Source organism: Arachis hypogaea, chromosome 2 (genome assembly GCF_003086295.3).
Source record: "Arachis hypogaea cultivar Tifrunner chromosome 2, arahy.Tifrunner.gnm2.J5K5, whole genome shotgun sequence".
Classification (NCBI taxonomy): Eukaryota; Viridiplantae; Streptophyta; class Magnoliopsida; order Fabales; family Fabaceae; genus Arachis; species Arachis hypogaea.
This window is the reverse complement of record NC_092037.1, coordinates 15,845,983-15,860,775: the sequence shown is the minus strand read 5'-3', so window position 1 is coordinate 15,860,775 and position 14,793 is coordinate 15,845,983. Positions and strand designations below refer to the sequence as shown.

At 35.3% G+C, this 14,793-nt stretch overlaps 1 protein-coding gene and 1 long non-coding RNA gene across 2 annotated transcripts; both read left to right on the top strand.

Moving 5' to 3' along the window:
• The first annotated feature begins 984 nt into the window (after window positions 1–984).
• Window positions 985–3,036, top strand: LOC112739232 (uncharacterized). The gene is made up of 3 exons (XR_003170173.3): window positions 985–1,028; window positions 1,869–2,013; window positions 2,883–3,036. It is a non-coding gene; the product is annotated as an uncharacterized lncRNA (long non-coding RNA).
• A 201-nt stretch (window positions 3,037–3,237) lies between these two features.
• LOC114924650 (uncharacterized) lies at window positions 3,238–4,559 on the top strand. Its single transcript, XM_072208093.1, has 4 exons — window positions 3,238–3,372; window positions 3,670–3,814; window positions 3,934–4,044; window positions 4,123–4,559. Exons 1-4 carry the CDS (start codon window positions 3,238–3,240, stop codon window positions 4,251–4,253), a joined length of 522 nt encoding a protein of 173 aa, XP_072064194.1. The 3' UTR covers window positions 4,254–4,559.
• The last annotated feature ends 10,234 nt before the right edge of the window (window positions 4,560–14,793 follow it).

The window sequence follows — 14,793 nt, the reverse complement described above, 5'->3', positions numbered from 1 at the left end:
ATTAAAAAAATCAATTACATTAATTTTAAGTATTTTAATTAATTAATTAAGTGGGACCACAATAGGGACTAAAGTTAGTTCCTCCTAATGGAGAAGAGAGAGATGCTTTGAGTTCCTATTTACCGTTTATGACGCAAAAGCTGATGTGGAGTTACTTTTTATGACAGGTGGGCCATAAATAGGGACTAAGATGAGTTCCCTACTGGAGATGGTCTTAAAGGACGAAAATGTCTGCGTTTTAAAAGGTTAGGGACCTATTTGTCTTTTACTCTTTTTTTTATTAAATAAAAGAGTGATTATTACTACAAAATTAATAATTATATAATTTTTAAACACTTTTTTTATTTTTTGTTTTTATTCTTTTTTTAGTTATTAACTTTATTTATTTTATTTTACAATTTCGTATATATATTTAAATTATGTGACTTATTTTTTAAAATAAAGATGGTTCTATTGACAAATATTATTTTAAATATTTTATTGAAGTTAAAAATTAAAAAAAAAGATAGTTAAAAAATTTATATTATAATTTGACTTTTTTATTTGTATTTAATTTTTTAATTATTTTTAGTTAATTTTAATAAATTTTAGTTTTTTTTTAAAAAAAAAAGAGTTAAGCGGGCTAGTCTGCCGGCCCACCAATCTACCTTAAAGCGGGATGGGCTAGTATTTTGAATTCACCTTAATTGGCGGGGCAGCTAGATCTACTTTATTTTATAGTGCAGGCCTAGGCAGGGCGTGACAGAATGGGGCGGTCTGCTTTGTCACCCCTAATTCTAGACAATATTAACGAAGATAAATTTTAAATTAATAAAAATCATAATTTATAATTTAAAATATAAAATAAACAAAATAATCCTAAAAAATTAATGTATATTAATTCTCTAGCATTACTTTTACCGAAATACTTTATAAATAAGCGAACGTCACACACATGACACATCCTTAGTTTTTCTTCTCTGATGCTTCCGTGTTTCTCTCTTGCTGGCCACTGCTTCCCCGTAGCCGACTTTATTTGTAACTATCTGGTGAGTCTAAATATTGTGAAATAGAGTTGCTTTTAATAGCCTGTGCCTGGATTGCGAATACGAAACTTTTCTATTGAAGGATTCAGATTCAGCTGGATATATGGTTAAATGCTGGTGTCCTGGGTTTTCATGTTCAGTAGACATGTTTGTGTACAATTGGGAATAAGTGGATGATGTTGAAGAATCTGGACTGGCTCCAGGATGACATGCTTTCTGGATAGCCTTTTTTTCTCTGTTTTCTTTTAAAATATTTTTGACATCTTGCTGTGCGTTGATGTTGAAGTGTGCCGTTAAATCAAAATTGGTTCTAAATTTGGGTCTTCTAATTTTGAGGGCACGATTGATAGGAAGAAAAAAGGTCATTTAGACATTTTGAAAATATTTATAGGAGGGTTTTGGTAAGTAGGTTAAACATTAGAGGTAATTAAGTGTAATACCAGTAAACCTCAAGGGAGGTAAGCATAATTTGGCTTTTTTCTATGTTATGTCTCTTTCTTGAGACCTTTTATTTTAGGTACGGTTGCATGTTGGTGCCTTTCCTGCTGCCATCTTGTCTCATGACTTGTTGCTCAGTGTCTAGGTTCTATCCAAATTGGATGTTTAGCATGCAAAATATTTTTCATCCAAGAAAATACATGTATTGTCATGTTGATACTTGGACATAACCTTGATTATGTTTTGGGCAAATTGTAGAAGTCAATGTGTTTTCTCTTTAATTTATTGATTTAAATCTTGAGCTATCGTAACAAGCTCTTCTCCTTTCAATGAAAAATAAGCATGTGCATTGTGTGATGTTGGAGAGATAATTCTTAATTGGTGGATGTTATTGATTCATTGTAGCGATGTTCACTCCTTGTGCAAACAGTAAGCTGAAGCATAAGAGGGATAAAAAACAAACTGAAACCCAATGTTGGGAGGAGGAAGAGCAAGAGATGGTAACAAGATCCTTGAAGACCCTTCTCTCAAGGGGGGTCTTATTAAAAAGGTTATTTTCTCCCTCACAATTCCAACCTTTGTGCTCTGGACATTTACATTTGTATTTGATATCTAATTCAATTTGTGTTTAAGTTAATATATTTTGATGTATAATGTGTTATTGTAACATTGTATCATTGCTGCTTGGACTCAATTTGAATATTGGATGCTAACTTGTACCAATATAAATCATATTCAAAAGGAAAAATTTTAAACATTTAGGATATATAGGCCTGTGGCTGTCCTAAAACAGCTGGCCCAATGTTCTACTCTATCAACACTGACTAGAGTTGGCTGTCACCCATCCCAAATACCTGACTCATCGATTGGGTGGGTCAGGCTGGCCTATCGTAGGTGAAGGCTGAAGTTATTTTCTATTCGGGGAATGTGTCTGTTCTTTCCTTGAAAAGTTTCATTAAATATAGGATAAACTACTATTTTAGCACTCGGGAGATTCTGGTTCTGGCAAACTAGCTCTCGAGAGAAAGAAAGACATTCATGGCTCCTAAAAGATCATAAAAGTTTCACAAACTTTACCAAATATGATTTAGGGTTTTAATAATTGATTTAGAGATAATGTGCATAGTGCCATGTCAATACATAACATGCCTGCTAATGTCAATGGTAAAGAGGTCATAATTTATGAAGTTTGTCAAACTTTTATGATCTTTTAGGGGTCACAAGTGCTTTTCTTTCTTTCTTTCGGGTGCCAAAATGGTGGTTTTCCCTTAAATGGGGTATTTTAAATTTGTGAGAATTTTACAAGTTACATTTGCATCTGCTATTTTCTGTCTTGCTATAGTATGTCCTATGCCTTAATTTATGCTTTTACATCCTAAGGTATAATAAGTAGTTTAAGTATGATTTTCTTTTTTATAGACAAAGCTTCAGGAGTGTGATGAATCAATGGAGCCCGAAGAAGATGGTACTACAATGATGGGGCTTGCAGGAATTCCTGTAGCACCTTGCTACTAGGGATCAAAAGGTGAAATCTATTTTGTTCTTCAAAATGCCTCGCTGGTTGCTGCTTATGTTGGGAAGGTATTCTTTTTATATATTTTTATAATATGTAAAAAGTTGAAAGTTGATTTGGGCTTGTAATGAAAAGATTTATGTCCCTCTCTTCTAATCTTAGTTTAATTTACTTCCATTTTTCTTATCAAGTTCAATTCCAGTTCTGTTTTCCTTTTCAAATTAGTAGTGTTACGAACGAAACTAATACTTTGTAATTTGCATGCTATATTTAAGTTCATTTTTATTTTGTGAACTCTTCCAGAGGTATCAGATTTTGAATCCAAACAAGCATGCCAATTTCTTGCGAAGGAAAAACAAGAACCCTTATGATTATAGGCCTGATATTGTGCATGAGGTTAGTAGAACCACCCCCATTCTCCCTCTTTTGTCTCTCTATTGGGTGATTGACTAACTCTAGAACCTTGCTTTGGTTGTTGATCTGTTCATATTCCTCTGTCCTGGCTGGATATAAATATTGTTCCTTTGTTCTATGAATATTTACCTTTTTTACTGCATTCATTTTAATTTGAATTGAATCTAATCTAATAGGGTGTTTTATTGTCTTTTTTCTTCCCTTTTATCAAGAAGCCATTCTTTTATTTTTTTTCATTTCTTTCTGTTTTTAACTTTCTTTTATAAACATTATGTTTAGGCCCTTCTTCAAATTATGGGTAGTAGGATTTGCATGGCCGGTAGGGTACATGGTGTATTCATTAAAACTGATGAAGGAATACTTATCCGAGTGGAACCAAACACCCAGATACCAAAGACTCTGGAAAGCTTTTGCAACATGATGGGTGAGCTTCTTATATCCAATAAGTCTGTTATTCTGTTCCTCATTTGTTATCATGGTTCATCATCAAATTCATGTACCTAATCTGTTCTTATTTTTTTGAATCTTTAATTGTAATTATAGCTGAGCTACTGCAAAAGTTCAGCATCAAATCAAAGGGTAATCGTGGAAAACTTTTGCGCCTAATTGAAAATCCTGTGACTCAACACTTACCCATTAACTCTCGTAAGATTGGTGAGTTTCTTTATCTAAACCGCTGATATTTTCATCAATATTATAAAAATTCTTATATGTAGCTTTTCTATTATTTAGGGCTTTCCGTCAGTTCACCTAAGGCTGTTCAAATTAATGACTATGTCGCCACTGCCAATCATGATGAGAACCTTGTGTTTGTGGTATGCTTAATGCTTTCATATACATTTTCCTATGGCAGTGTTAGGTAACAAAATGAAAGCGACAGACAGAGATAGGGACATGGACACAAACTTTAGTGCTAACTAGTTTTGTGATAGTGGAGGACAAGGAAAAATATTTTAAGTGGACATGATTGCTCCTAGCTGGGCCACTGTCGGAAAAGTGTTTAGCCATTGGATCTTGCCAAAATACAACTTTGTGTCTCTCTCTATGTCTCAGTCACAGGCTCATCTCAGTGTCCTGTCCACCAAAATAAAGACAATTATGTGATTCTGTTAGGGGCATTAACTAACTTGTAGGCTTCTGTTATGCAGGTTGGTGCAATGGCTCATGGAAAGATACAACAACAAAGCCTTGTCCCACTAAGTGGGGTCGGCTACATGAATCAAGCGACGCCATTGTGCTCTGTCATGTATCATGTCTACAGAGAGACCGTTTACATGTAGATCTCGTTTGACCACCTCATGGATGGTCTTCTTAGGTCTTCCTCTGCCTTTCGCCCTTTGTCCATCTTCCATCTGCTCATGGAAAGATAGATGTTGAATATGTTGATGATCTTATATCAGGTTTGTGTTGCAAGGGATTCATGTGCTGGTTTACATTCTTAGTTCTTGAGTGAAAAAGTGACTACAATCTATTTTGCTCATTATGCTTCTTTGAGCTTATTGCGTAGACTTGATATCGTTCTAGATATTGAATGCATTATGGATCTATGGTTGTATGTTGGCTAGATAACCATAATTGCATTGAATAGTTTGTTTGGTGTCCTAAAATCTGGTATGCTGATTTTGTTTACGAGGTTAGGACTTTTTTGGGTGAGTTCTTAAGAAAAGATATTTTTTCGAGTGATCTTTTTTAAAAAATCTTTTACATAAGTAAAAATAATTTTAGGTGCCGGCATCAACTTAGCGTGAGCTAGGTTGGTGTCTCTAGGTTCACACGAGGGCACTGTATCCTTCGCAAGAGGGAGCATCCTCGGCAGTTGAGTCTTACGCGTTAGGCTCTAACTCTACACGAGGACAGCTGGCACCTAGAGAGAAAGACATCAGCTAGACATTCAAAATGCATTCTGACATGGCGAGAGCTACGGGAGAAGAGCGTTAAGCCACTTTACCAATAGGTTCAGGAGCAAGAACTCATTCTTGAGGTTTAAGCTCACGACGTCAGATTTCCACAAGGGAATCCCTTAACGTACGGATTGAAAGGTAGGCCACGACCTTATCTCATGTAAAAAGATCTTTTTATCTATCAATTATGGGCTTGTTTGGGTGAGCTTCTAAGAAAAGATATTTTTTCGAGTTATCTTTTTATAAAAGATCTTATGGAAAAGTAAAAGTAATTTTATGTTTGGATATCTCATGCAAAAAGATCTTTTTATCTATTAATTATGTTTGGGTATAACAATATAAAAGTACTTTTTTTATTTATTACATGAAAAACATCTTATTTTTAAGGAAAAAAGATCTTTTAAAAAAAGATGTAAATTACAGCTTCTCAAAAAAGTTTTTTTTTTTAATTTTTCTAGTGCTTTTACTTTTACTACTAGAAATTTGCCAAACACACTAAAAAATAAAAAAAAAATCTTTTTTCATTGAAAAAAATCTTTTTTTAACAAAATAATGGCGCCCAAACAAGCATTATATTTAGGGCTTGTTTAGGTGAGTTTATAAGAAAAGATATTTTTTTGAGTTATCTTTTTTTAAAAGATCTTTTAGAAAAGTAAAAGTAATTTTATATTTGAATATTTGATGCAAAAAGATCTTTTTATCTATCAATTATGTTTGAGTATAACAATATAAAAATATTTTTATTTATTTATTATGTGAAAACATTTTTTTTCGGAAAAATGATTTTTTAAAAAAAGATGTAAATGGTAACTTTTCAAAAAAGATTTTTTTTTAGTATTTTTACTTTTATTAGAAATTTGCTAAACACGTTAAAAAATAAAAAAAAGATATTTTTTATTGAAATTTTTTTTCTATCAACTTAATGGCACCCAAATAAGTATTTATATTTTTAACTTAAGTAAAAAAGTTTTTTTTTAAATGTAATTGTAGCTTTTAAAAAAAATCTTTTTTTTCTAATATTTTTATTTTTACTATTAAAAATTTATCAAATACGTTAAAAAATAAAAAAATCTTTTGTCATTAAAAATATATATATATATATATATATATATATATATATATATATATATCTTTTTCAACAACTTAATGATACTCAAACAAGCACTTAGTTGATAGAGAGCTACAAGAATCTAGTTTCTTACTTTCTGATTTCTGTTATATGAATATTTGCAGTTTCTGCATTGCCCTTGAGTGCTGGGACTTGTCTGAGACGTATCTGTGTTACGTTGGAGAGGAATCAGAAGATTCACTGATTAACATATCTACTTTATTGTGTTTAGTTGTGACATTCTGCTCGCTCCACTACTATTGTGTTGAGCTGTTTGCTTTAAAAAAATATATATCTACTTTATTTTTTGTACATATTGGTAACATCTCCAATTCTGCTAATTATAGGCCCAAGGGGTTAGCTCGGTAAAATTGTTCTTAGTTTATTATTTGTTTGTATAGTATTCTGGGAACAATTCTTTTTCAGTTGTTTTTGGGCTGTTTATCTCCCAAGAATGCAAATGACACTTAATGAACTCGCTCTCTTTTAGCACTTGTAACCAGTAATTGCTTTGAGGCTGTTTATCTCCCAAGAATCTTAACAATAATTGTCATGTTCATGTTGCGTCGGGGCTGGCTTTGATTTTCAATTAAAGTTACTTGTTAAAAAAAAAGAAGAGTAATGTTATAAAATAAATAAAGAAGATATAATAAATATAAAATAAAAAAGTATAAATAAAAGATTCTATTATCAATATTCTCCAATATTAATAAAAGATACAAGTTTATTTATTATATATAAAAGAGAAAGAATAGTATTAGTAATATGAGTTTATTTATTATATATAAAAGAGAAAGAATAGTATTAGTAATATGAAAAGAGAGAGAAGATTGTTATTATTGATATGTGTAGGTTTTAGCCTCTTATTTATACTTATAACATGTTTATATTTTTAAATTTTTTTAATGTTTCTTTAATGTATTTCATTTTTGAGAATATGAGCTGTCCATAGTAAATGGGCATCCACATCTCATTTTTATCACAATATTCTTTCTTAGATGTTTCATTCAAACTTTACTAAAGAAAAATCTAATGGAAAAAAACTTTAGTGAAGGAAAAAGAGTACAAAATCCTTTGTAATGGGAACTGCTTCGTTAAAAACTTTGTCAAGAAAAATTCAATGGAAAAAAAACTGACCAAGGGAAAAAGAGTACAGTCTTTTCCTTTTGTCGACATCATTTAATATCTCGAAATCGGTGCATCCCAATCTGATGTATCAATTTTTTAAAGGGGGATTTTAGAAGTGACTTTGTAAATAAATCTTCCAGATTATCGCTTGAGCGGATCTGTTAGACATCAATTGTTCCTTGATTTTGAAGGTCATGAGTGACGAAGAATTTAGGAGAAATATGTTTTGTTCTATCATCTTTGATATATCCACCTTTAAGATGAGCAATACATACTGTATTATCTTCAAACAGGACAATTAGAGTTATCTTATGATCAATTAGTCCACATGATAACAGAATATATTGAATCAAACTTCTGAGCCAAAAACACTCGCGACTTGCTTCATGTATCACTAGTATTTCAGCATGATTAGAGAAGGTTGCTGCTATTGTCTGTTTCGTGGACCTCCATGATATACCTATACCACCATATGTGAACAGGTGTCCTATTTGAGATCTCCCTTTGTGTGAGTCTATCCTGCATCTACATAGCCAACTAGTTGTGACTTGGATCCATATGGATAAAACAATCCCATATCAACCATTCCATGAAGATATCGAAAGATTTGTTTGCTTCCATTCCAATGTCTTCTGGTTGGAGAGGAGCTATACTTTGTTAGTAAGTTTACAGCAAATAATATGTCAGATTGTGTATTATTAACAAGGTACATTAGCGCTCTAATGACACTAAGATATGGTACTTCAAGACCCAGGCTATTTTCATTTTTTTTAGGACGGAATTGATCCTTTTCCACTTCCAAAGACCTTACGATCATTGGGGTACTTAATGTATGTGACTTATCCATATAAAATCTCTTCAAGATCTTTTCTGTGTATATTGTTTGATGAATAAAGATCCCTTTTTTGTATGCTCGATCTGCAAGCCGAGATAAAATTTAGTCTTTCCAAGATCTTTCATCTCAAACTATTCTTTTAGAGTTTTATAATTGTTAGAATCTCTTCTGGAATTCCAATGATATTTAAATTATCAACGTACACAATAATTATAATGAATTTAGATGCAGATTTCTTTATGAAAACACATGGACAGATATTATCATTCTTGAATCTATTTTTGGCCATATACTCAGTAAGACGATTATACCACATTCGTCCAGATTGCTTTAGACCATATAAAGATCTTTGCAATTTAATTGAGTATAACCCCTGCGAATATTTATTGGATGGTTTAGATATCTTTAGTCTTTCAGGGACATTCATATAAATATCACGATCTAATGATCCGTACAAGTAGGTTGTTACCACATCCATTAAATGCATATGTAGTTTATGATATGCGGATAAACTGACCAAATAACACAATGTTATTATATCCACTACAAGAGAATATGTTTCTTCATAATCTATACCGGGCCTTTGTGAAAAATCTTGTGCCACAAGTCGATCCTTGTAGCGTACAACTTCATTTTTCTCATTTCGTTTTCTCACAAATACCCACCTGTATCCAACAGGTTTTACATCTTCTGGTGTATGGACTACAGGTCCAAAGACTTCATGTTTTGCAAGTGAGTCTAATTCAGCTTTCATAACTTCTTCCCATTTCGGCCAATAATTTCTTTGTCAACATTCTTCGACTGTTTTTTGCTCAAGATCCTTACTTTCATACATGATATCTAATGCCACATTATATGCAAATATTTCATTGACAATTGCTTATTTCGGTCCCATTTCTCTCTTATAAAGACATAATTTATCGAGATCTCATCATTTTCAGAATTTTTAAGTACCTGAACGTCTTTTGCCGTTAAAACTATATCATAATTGTGGACAACTGCAAGTGTCTTTACTATATCTTTTTCAACAAGAATAGTCTTTACCTCTTTTCTTTTTCGAAGATTTTTGTCTTTGGAAATAACCAATCTACCACGCTTCTGGCATGAATTTGTTTCAGTGGCCACTTGTTCGACTAGGACATCAATTCGAATTGGGACATTTTTCGCTGGTATATAAGATTTGGTTATCCTCATTGTATCAGAAAATGCATCAGACAATTCATTTGCTATTCTTTGCAAATGTATAATCTTTTGAACTTCTAGTTCACATTACCCTTATCGAGGATCTAAATGCATCAAGGATGATGCATTTCAATTAAGTTCCTTTTTAGGAAGTTTATTCTCCCTCTAATATTGGAAATTTTGATTCATCAAAATGACAATTTACAAATCGGGCTTTAAATACATCTCCAGTTTGTATCTCAATATACCTCACTATAGAGGGAGAATCATATCTAACATATATCCCCAATTTTCTTTGGGGTCCCATTTTGGTGCAAGAAAGTGGTGCAATGGGAACATATATCGCACACCCGAAGATTCTTAAATGAGAAACATTTGGCTGCAGGCTAAAAGCTAATTACATAGGAGAGAGTTGATGGTAACTTGATCTCAGACAATTTCAACTTCTCTTCCAGCTCTTCAACCCTTTTCTTCACGGCTGCAGTCTCACCACGGGAGGCATTCAGATCCTTCACTAAAGCCATGTCCCGATCCACCAGCCTATTGATCTCCTTAGCATCCTCCTCAAGCTTCTTCTCACAGTCAGACAGCTTGGTTTTTAGAGACTCCTCCCGGGACCGTGAATCCGTCAAATCCTTTTGAGAGTTCCTAAGCTTCACCTCCAGGGCGTGATAGCTACCCAAGACAGGTTCAACCTTCTTGGCGATAGCAGCAGCACGGAGGAGACTTCGATAGATCCACCTAGCTTGCCCGGAGAGGTCGGCTTCATGGAAATACTCCTCGGTGCCGGGGAGCAATTGAGACTCGATGAAGCCCCCGGCATCGAAGTTCTTCTCCATAACAGAAAGGGCCTTGCCGGCGTTCCACTTTCTCTTTTTAACATTTCCCACAAGTCTCAGCTCTTCATCACCAAAGTCGTCCTAAAAAATCTCCACCCCCACAGCAGAAACCTCCTCAACCTTCTTGGGAGAGACAGCATCTCCCTGGTGAACCTCCACCTGCCCTTGGCCCGCTGGAGGATTCGATGGAGAGTCACCTTCACCCTCCTCATTTCCCTTGATGAGACTCATCAAGTCAGCTAAAGTTTTCTTCCCGCCAGCCATGGAAACTGTGAACAAAGGAGAAAGGAAAAACGTCAATAGATAAGAAAAGGAAAACACAAAAGTGCAAGGAAGAGATAACCCACCAACATACAACCGACCGGCTTCCCGGTCTCCCATTAACAAGCGAGGATTAAGATTCTTTTCACCAAAAATAGACAGCAGAATGTCAGCAATGCTACGATCCTCCTTATTCAAACAGTCATAAGATACTTTGATAAGATAATCAGATCCCGCACCAAAGCTCCAATAGGTCGGGATCAGACGAGCTCCCTCAGCAGAGAGCCAAAAAGGATGATGCTTTTCTACCGGTCTAACTTCAAAAAAGGTAGACTTAAACCCGTGAAAGGAGTCCTCAAAGAGACCAAAAATCCTACGCCCCTGTTGGACCCTAAAAGACATATAACCCTTCTTAGCCTTCCCCTGGATAGAAGGGTTCGTAAGAAGAAAAAGGTAAAGAAAGACGTTCACTGAGATCGGAAGCTCGAGGAACTCACGGACCATCTCAAAACACTGAATGGAGGCCCAGCTATTCGGATGAACTTGCGACGGTGCAACATCACAGTAATTCAGCAAGCCCATTATAAAAGGGGAAAAAAGCAGACGAAGCCCTAAGGTCGTGAACATGGGCTCGTCAACCCACAGCCAATCATCAACTGTCGGGGAAGCCAAATTCTTATGGCACACGCGCTCACGAGCAGCAGGGATATAGATCTGGTAAAGCGCCTCCTCGGGACCCCCCAAACAAGAGTCCAGCTTGTCGCAACTTCTGGAGACCTTCCCTAGTCACCTTGGAAAGGGTATCCTTCACGTCAGAAGAAACCCAAGCATAGTGGTCGACGAAGTCGGCCAAGGGGTGCTGGGCCTGGCTCGAAGAAGCAAGACGATCGTCCATACCTACATTGGGGGCACCACTAAAGTCAACACGGAAAGTCGGAAACCCTTAAAACAAGAGAGAAAAAGGAAAGCTACGAATCTCCCCTTAAACCCAGAAATGCAAGCAATAACCCAGGAAAAACCCAGAAAGTACAAGCAAAACCCAGGGAAAATCCAGAAATGCGAACGAAACCAAAGAAAAACCCAGTGGCACCCCCTCTAAAAAGGAAAAACAAACAAGAAATGCAAAAGATCCAAGCATGCAACAAAGCAAAAGCGCCAGAAATAAAGCAACAATTGAAACAAGGGAAGAACGAACAGAAAACTCACCAGAAGTAACAGGAGACTGCAGAGAAAGCAAAGAGCAAGATGCTTCAAGCAACAACAACATTATGAACAAAAGAGGCAGCAACACTGAAGAACTTGCGAAGAAGAGAGGAGGAATAGTAAAAGAGAGGAGTGGGGGTTACGAAATAAAGTGAAAGACAAGAAAAGCGTAACCGCCGGGGAAGAGCACCTAAAGGGTAGGGGCATAACTGCCATTTCACCCAAAATTTCAAAACAACGAAGCGACGGGCATTAAATGCTCAGCGCCAAAACCAAGAAGTGGCACGAAAATCGAGGTGACCAAACGAGAAAGAAAAGCAAAGCGTCACCCGCGAACCACCGGGAATAAGAAGAGCTCACGACGAACGCGCCCAGCCACGAGTCTTGGACCTCGAGGCTAACGCGTTGGGGGAACTGTTACGGACTGACAGTCCAGCCCAAGAAACCGCCGGGTCGGGGCACCGCCCGCCCAAGCCCAAAGGAGCCCTAACGGATCCTTCGGGTCGGTTAGCCATAACCGACCCAGAGATCGACCACCTCAACCGCACCCCTAGCCGGGTCGGAACCCCCGGGGTCGGTACCCGAGGTACGGACCCCCCAGTACGGACGACCCGCATACGTGGAAGGTGACAGCTCAAACTTTCCACCAATGGGCCAAGCCACTACTAGGCCCACCCAACACGCTATAAAAGGGGAGAGGACAGCTCTCCCCCCAAGGTACGTCATATCCTGACCTAACTCTGCCACCCCCAGTACAGACTCTGACTTGATCGTCGGAGTGTCCTTGCAGGTGGCCACCTCCTCACTCCGCTCGCTCCCCAACATTGCCGGTACCCGCTCCGCACTCGCCCGAGATCTCTCTCTACGCTTCACCATTCATCGACAACCCGGCTACCCAAGAACCCAAGGTAATGAACAATTTGTTTAAGTCAATCTCAGAAGGGTGACACATAATGTGGATATAAACTCGAATGATGATTACATTCAATTGCAAAATACTTGTGCAAGACCCAAATACAAAAGAAGAAAAGAAAGTTATTTGAAAAATTGTTGACTTCAGCTGAAATATAAAGAAAATAAGCTTAGGTTTACTGGATTCACTAACAAGTTGTGAATTTGTGATGCTTATAGTAGTAATGTTGTAACTCTTTCTATGTCAAATTTGTTACATTGTTTTTTAACATAATCTATTTTGAGTCCAGATAAAAGAAGAAGATTGTATTAAGCTTTCGATAGCTAACAAAAAAATATTGTTGAATAGTTATGATGTAAATAAAACACAGAAATATTAAGAATATTCATCATATAGTATAATAATATTGTTTGATCTATATATATTTTCAGAAAAGAAAGAATTAAGAGTGGTCACAACTGACAAGTAAATGAAATAATGCTTTTTGGGGTTTATATATATATTTGGTGCAAGAGTTACAAGTCAAAGCACTAATGCAAAATTATTTCTGGTTATCTAAGCTAATATGAATGAAATGATATCTATGTTGTTTTATTGTGTTGGATACTCTGCTGCTTGTCGGAGACCTTTTTCTTTGGGCATTATGAGATCATATTCCTATAAGTTCAAGGATTTTATGATGAATATCTCGTTTTTGGTGGTATTTTAAACTAACTTATCTGAGTTTTTAAGCTTCTTTTGTTTTGGAAAGGTGAAGTCTATTTTTTTGTGTTTTTTAGTTGGATTGATTGTTTAATTGTTTTTTTTTTATATAAAGAGAATCTTCATTTTTTTTATAAAATTATTTTGGGATAATATGATTTTTTTGTTAAAAAATTCATTGAATAGTAATAGAAATTAATATCATTATAATTTGTGAGAGTTTTAAACCTTAGAAAGTTCTTTTCAATAATAGAACCAATTTTTATCATTATTACCACCATCTTCTTTATCAACATTGTTATAAGTTATAACTTTTATCTCTAATACTTCAATTGTGCAATAATAGAACTTTTTGGGGTTTTAAACCCCACAAAATTATTTTTTGTCATTATTTAATAGATTTTTTAATAGAAAATCGTCTTGTCCCAAAATAATTTTATTAGAGGCGAGATGTCCCCTTTTTTGGACAGGGATCGCCTAATCCTTTAAAAAAATAGACAAGGATTGAATTAGATATTTACTCTACATTGATCCTAATTATCAATATATAAAGAAAAAAAAATAATTTTTTGGACAAAAAATATAAAAAGTTTTTGAAAGTTAATGATGACAAAAGTTAACTATTAAAATTACCGATGTCTAGGTATCCTTAGTTGTTTTTACATTTTTTTTTTAATAGTTTTCTTAGGTTTGAATCAAAATTATTATGTTTTTAGTAAAAAATTTTATGACAAATCATATCTTTAGAGTTGCTTTAGAATGATTGTGTTTTCAAGACATGTTTAAGTAAATTAGAATAAAAATTATAAAAAATATAAATATACTTCCAGAAAAGAAGCATAAGGCTAGCGCCAGGCTTCAAACTGCCAAGTCTAGCGCCATAAATAAGTGCCCAACTTCAGGCCTCCAAGCCCAACGCCTTTGCTACAAGCTCGACGCCCTTGATCCCAAGCCCAGCGCCATGGACGCCCAACTCCTTGTCTTCCAAGCCTGGCGCCTTTGTGCCTAGAATGACCCAAAATGGGCTGGTGCCCAACTTCCAGAGGTGACACCTAGCACCACCCAACTCCAACATTCTGGGCGCCCAGCGTTCAATCCCAAAGTTTGGCTTCAAAGTGAATTTTCAACTTCCAGTGGCCCAGAATTCCTCAAAACCCAGTGTCAGTAGATCAAGCCCAGTGCCAAGATCATAGTCCACTCCCATGAAGCTCTAAATTCAACTAAAAATTCAAGATTTAAATGATTAGTTAGCATTAATTTTTTCTAGAAAGATAAAATTTGGTTGTTAAGATTTAGTTTAAATTGATTTGAATTATTGTTTTGAATTTGAA

Excerpts from the sequence above, each read along its gene's own strand:
- LOC114924650 (XM_072208093.1), top strand. The coding sequence starts at position 3,238 with ATGCTATATTTAAGTTCATTTTTATTTTGTGAACTCTTCCAGAGGTAT. Across the intron at positions 3,373-3,669 it reads GGCCTGATATTGTGCATGAG|GCCCTTCTTCAAATTATGGG; the intron begins GTTAGTAGAACC and ends CATTATGTTTAG. Across the intron at positions 4,045-4,122 it reads CATTAACTCTCGTAAGATTG|GGCTTTCCGTCAGTTCACCT; the intron begins GTGAGTTTCTTT and ends TCTATTATTTAG.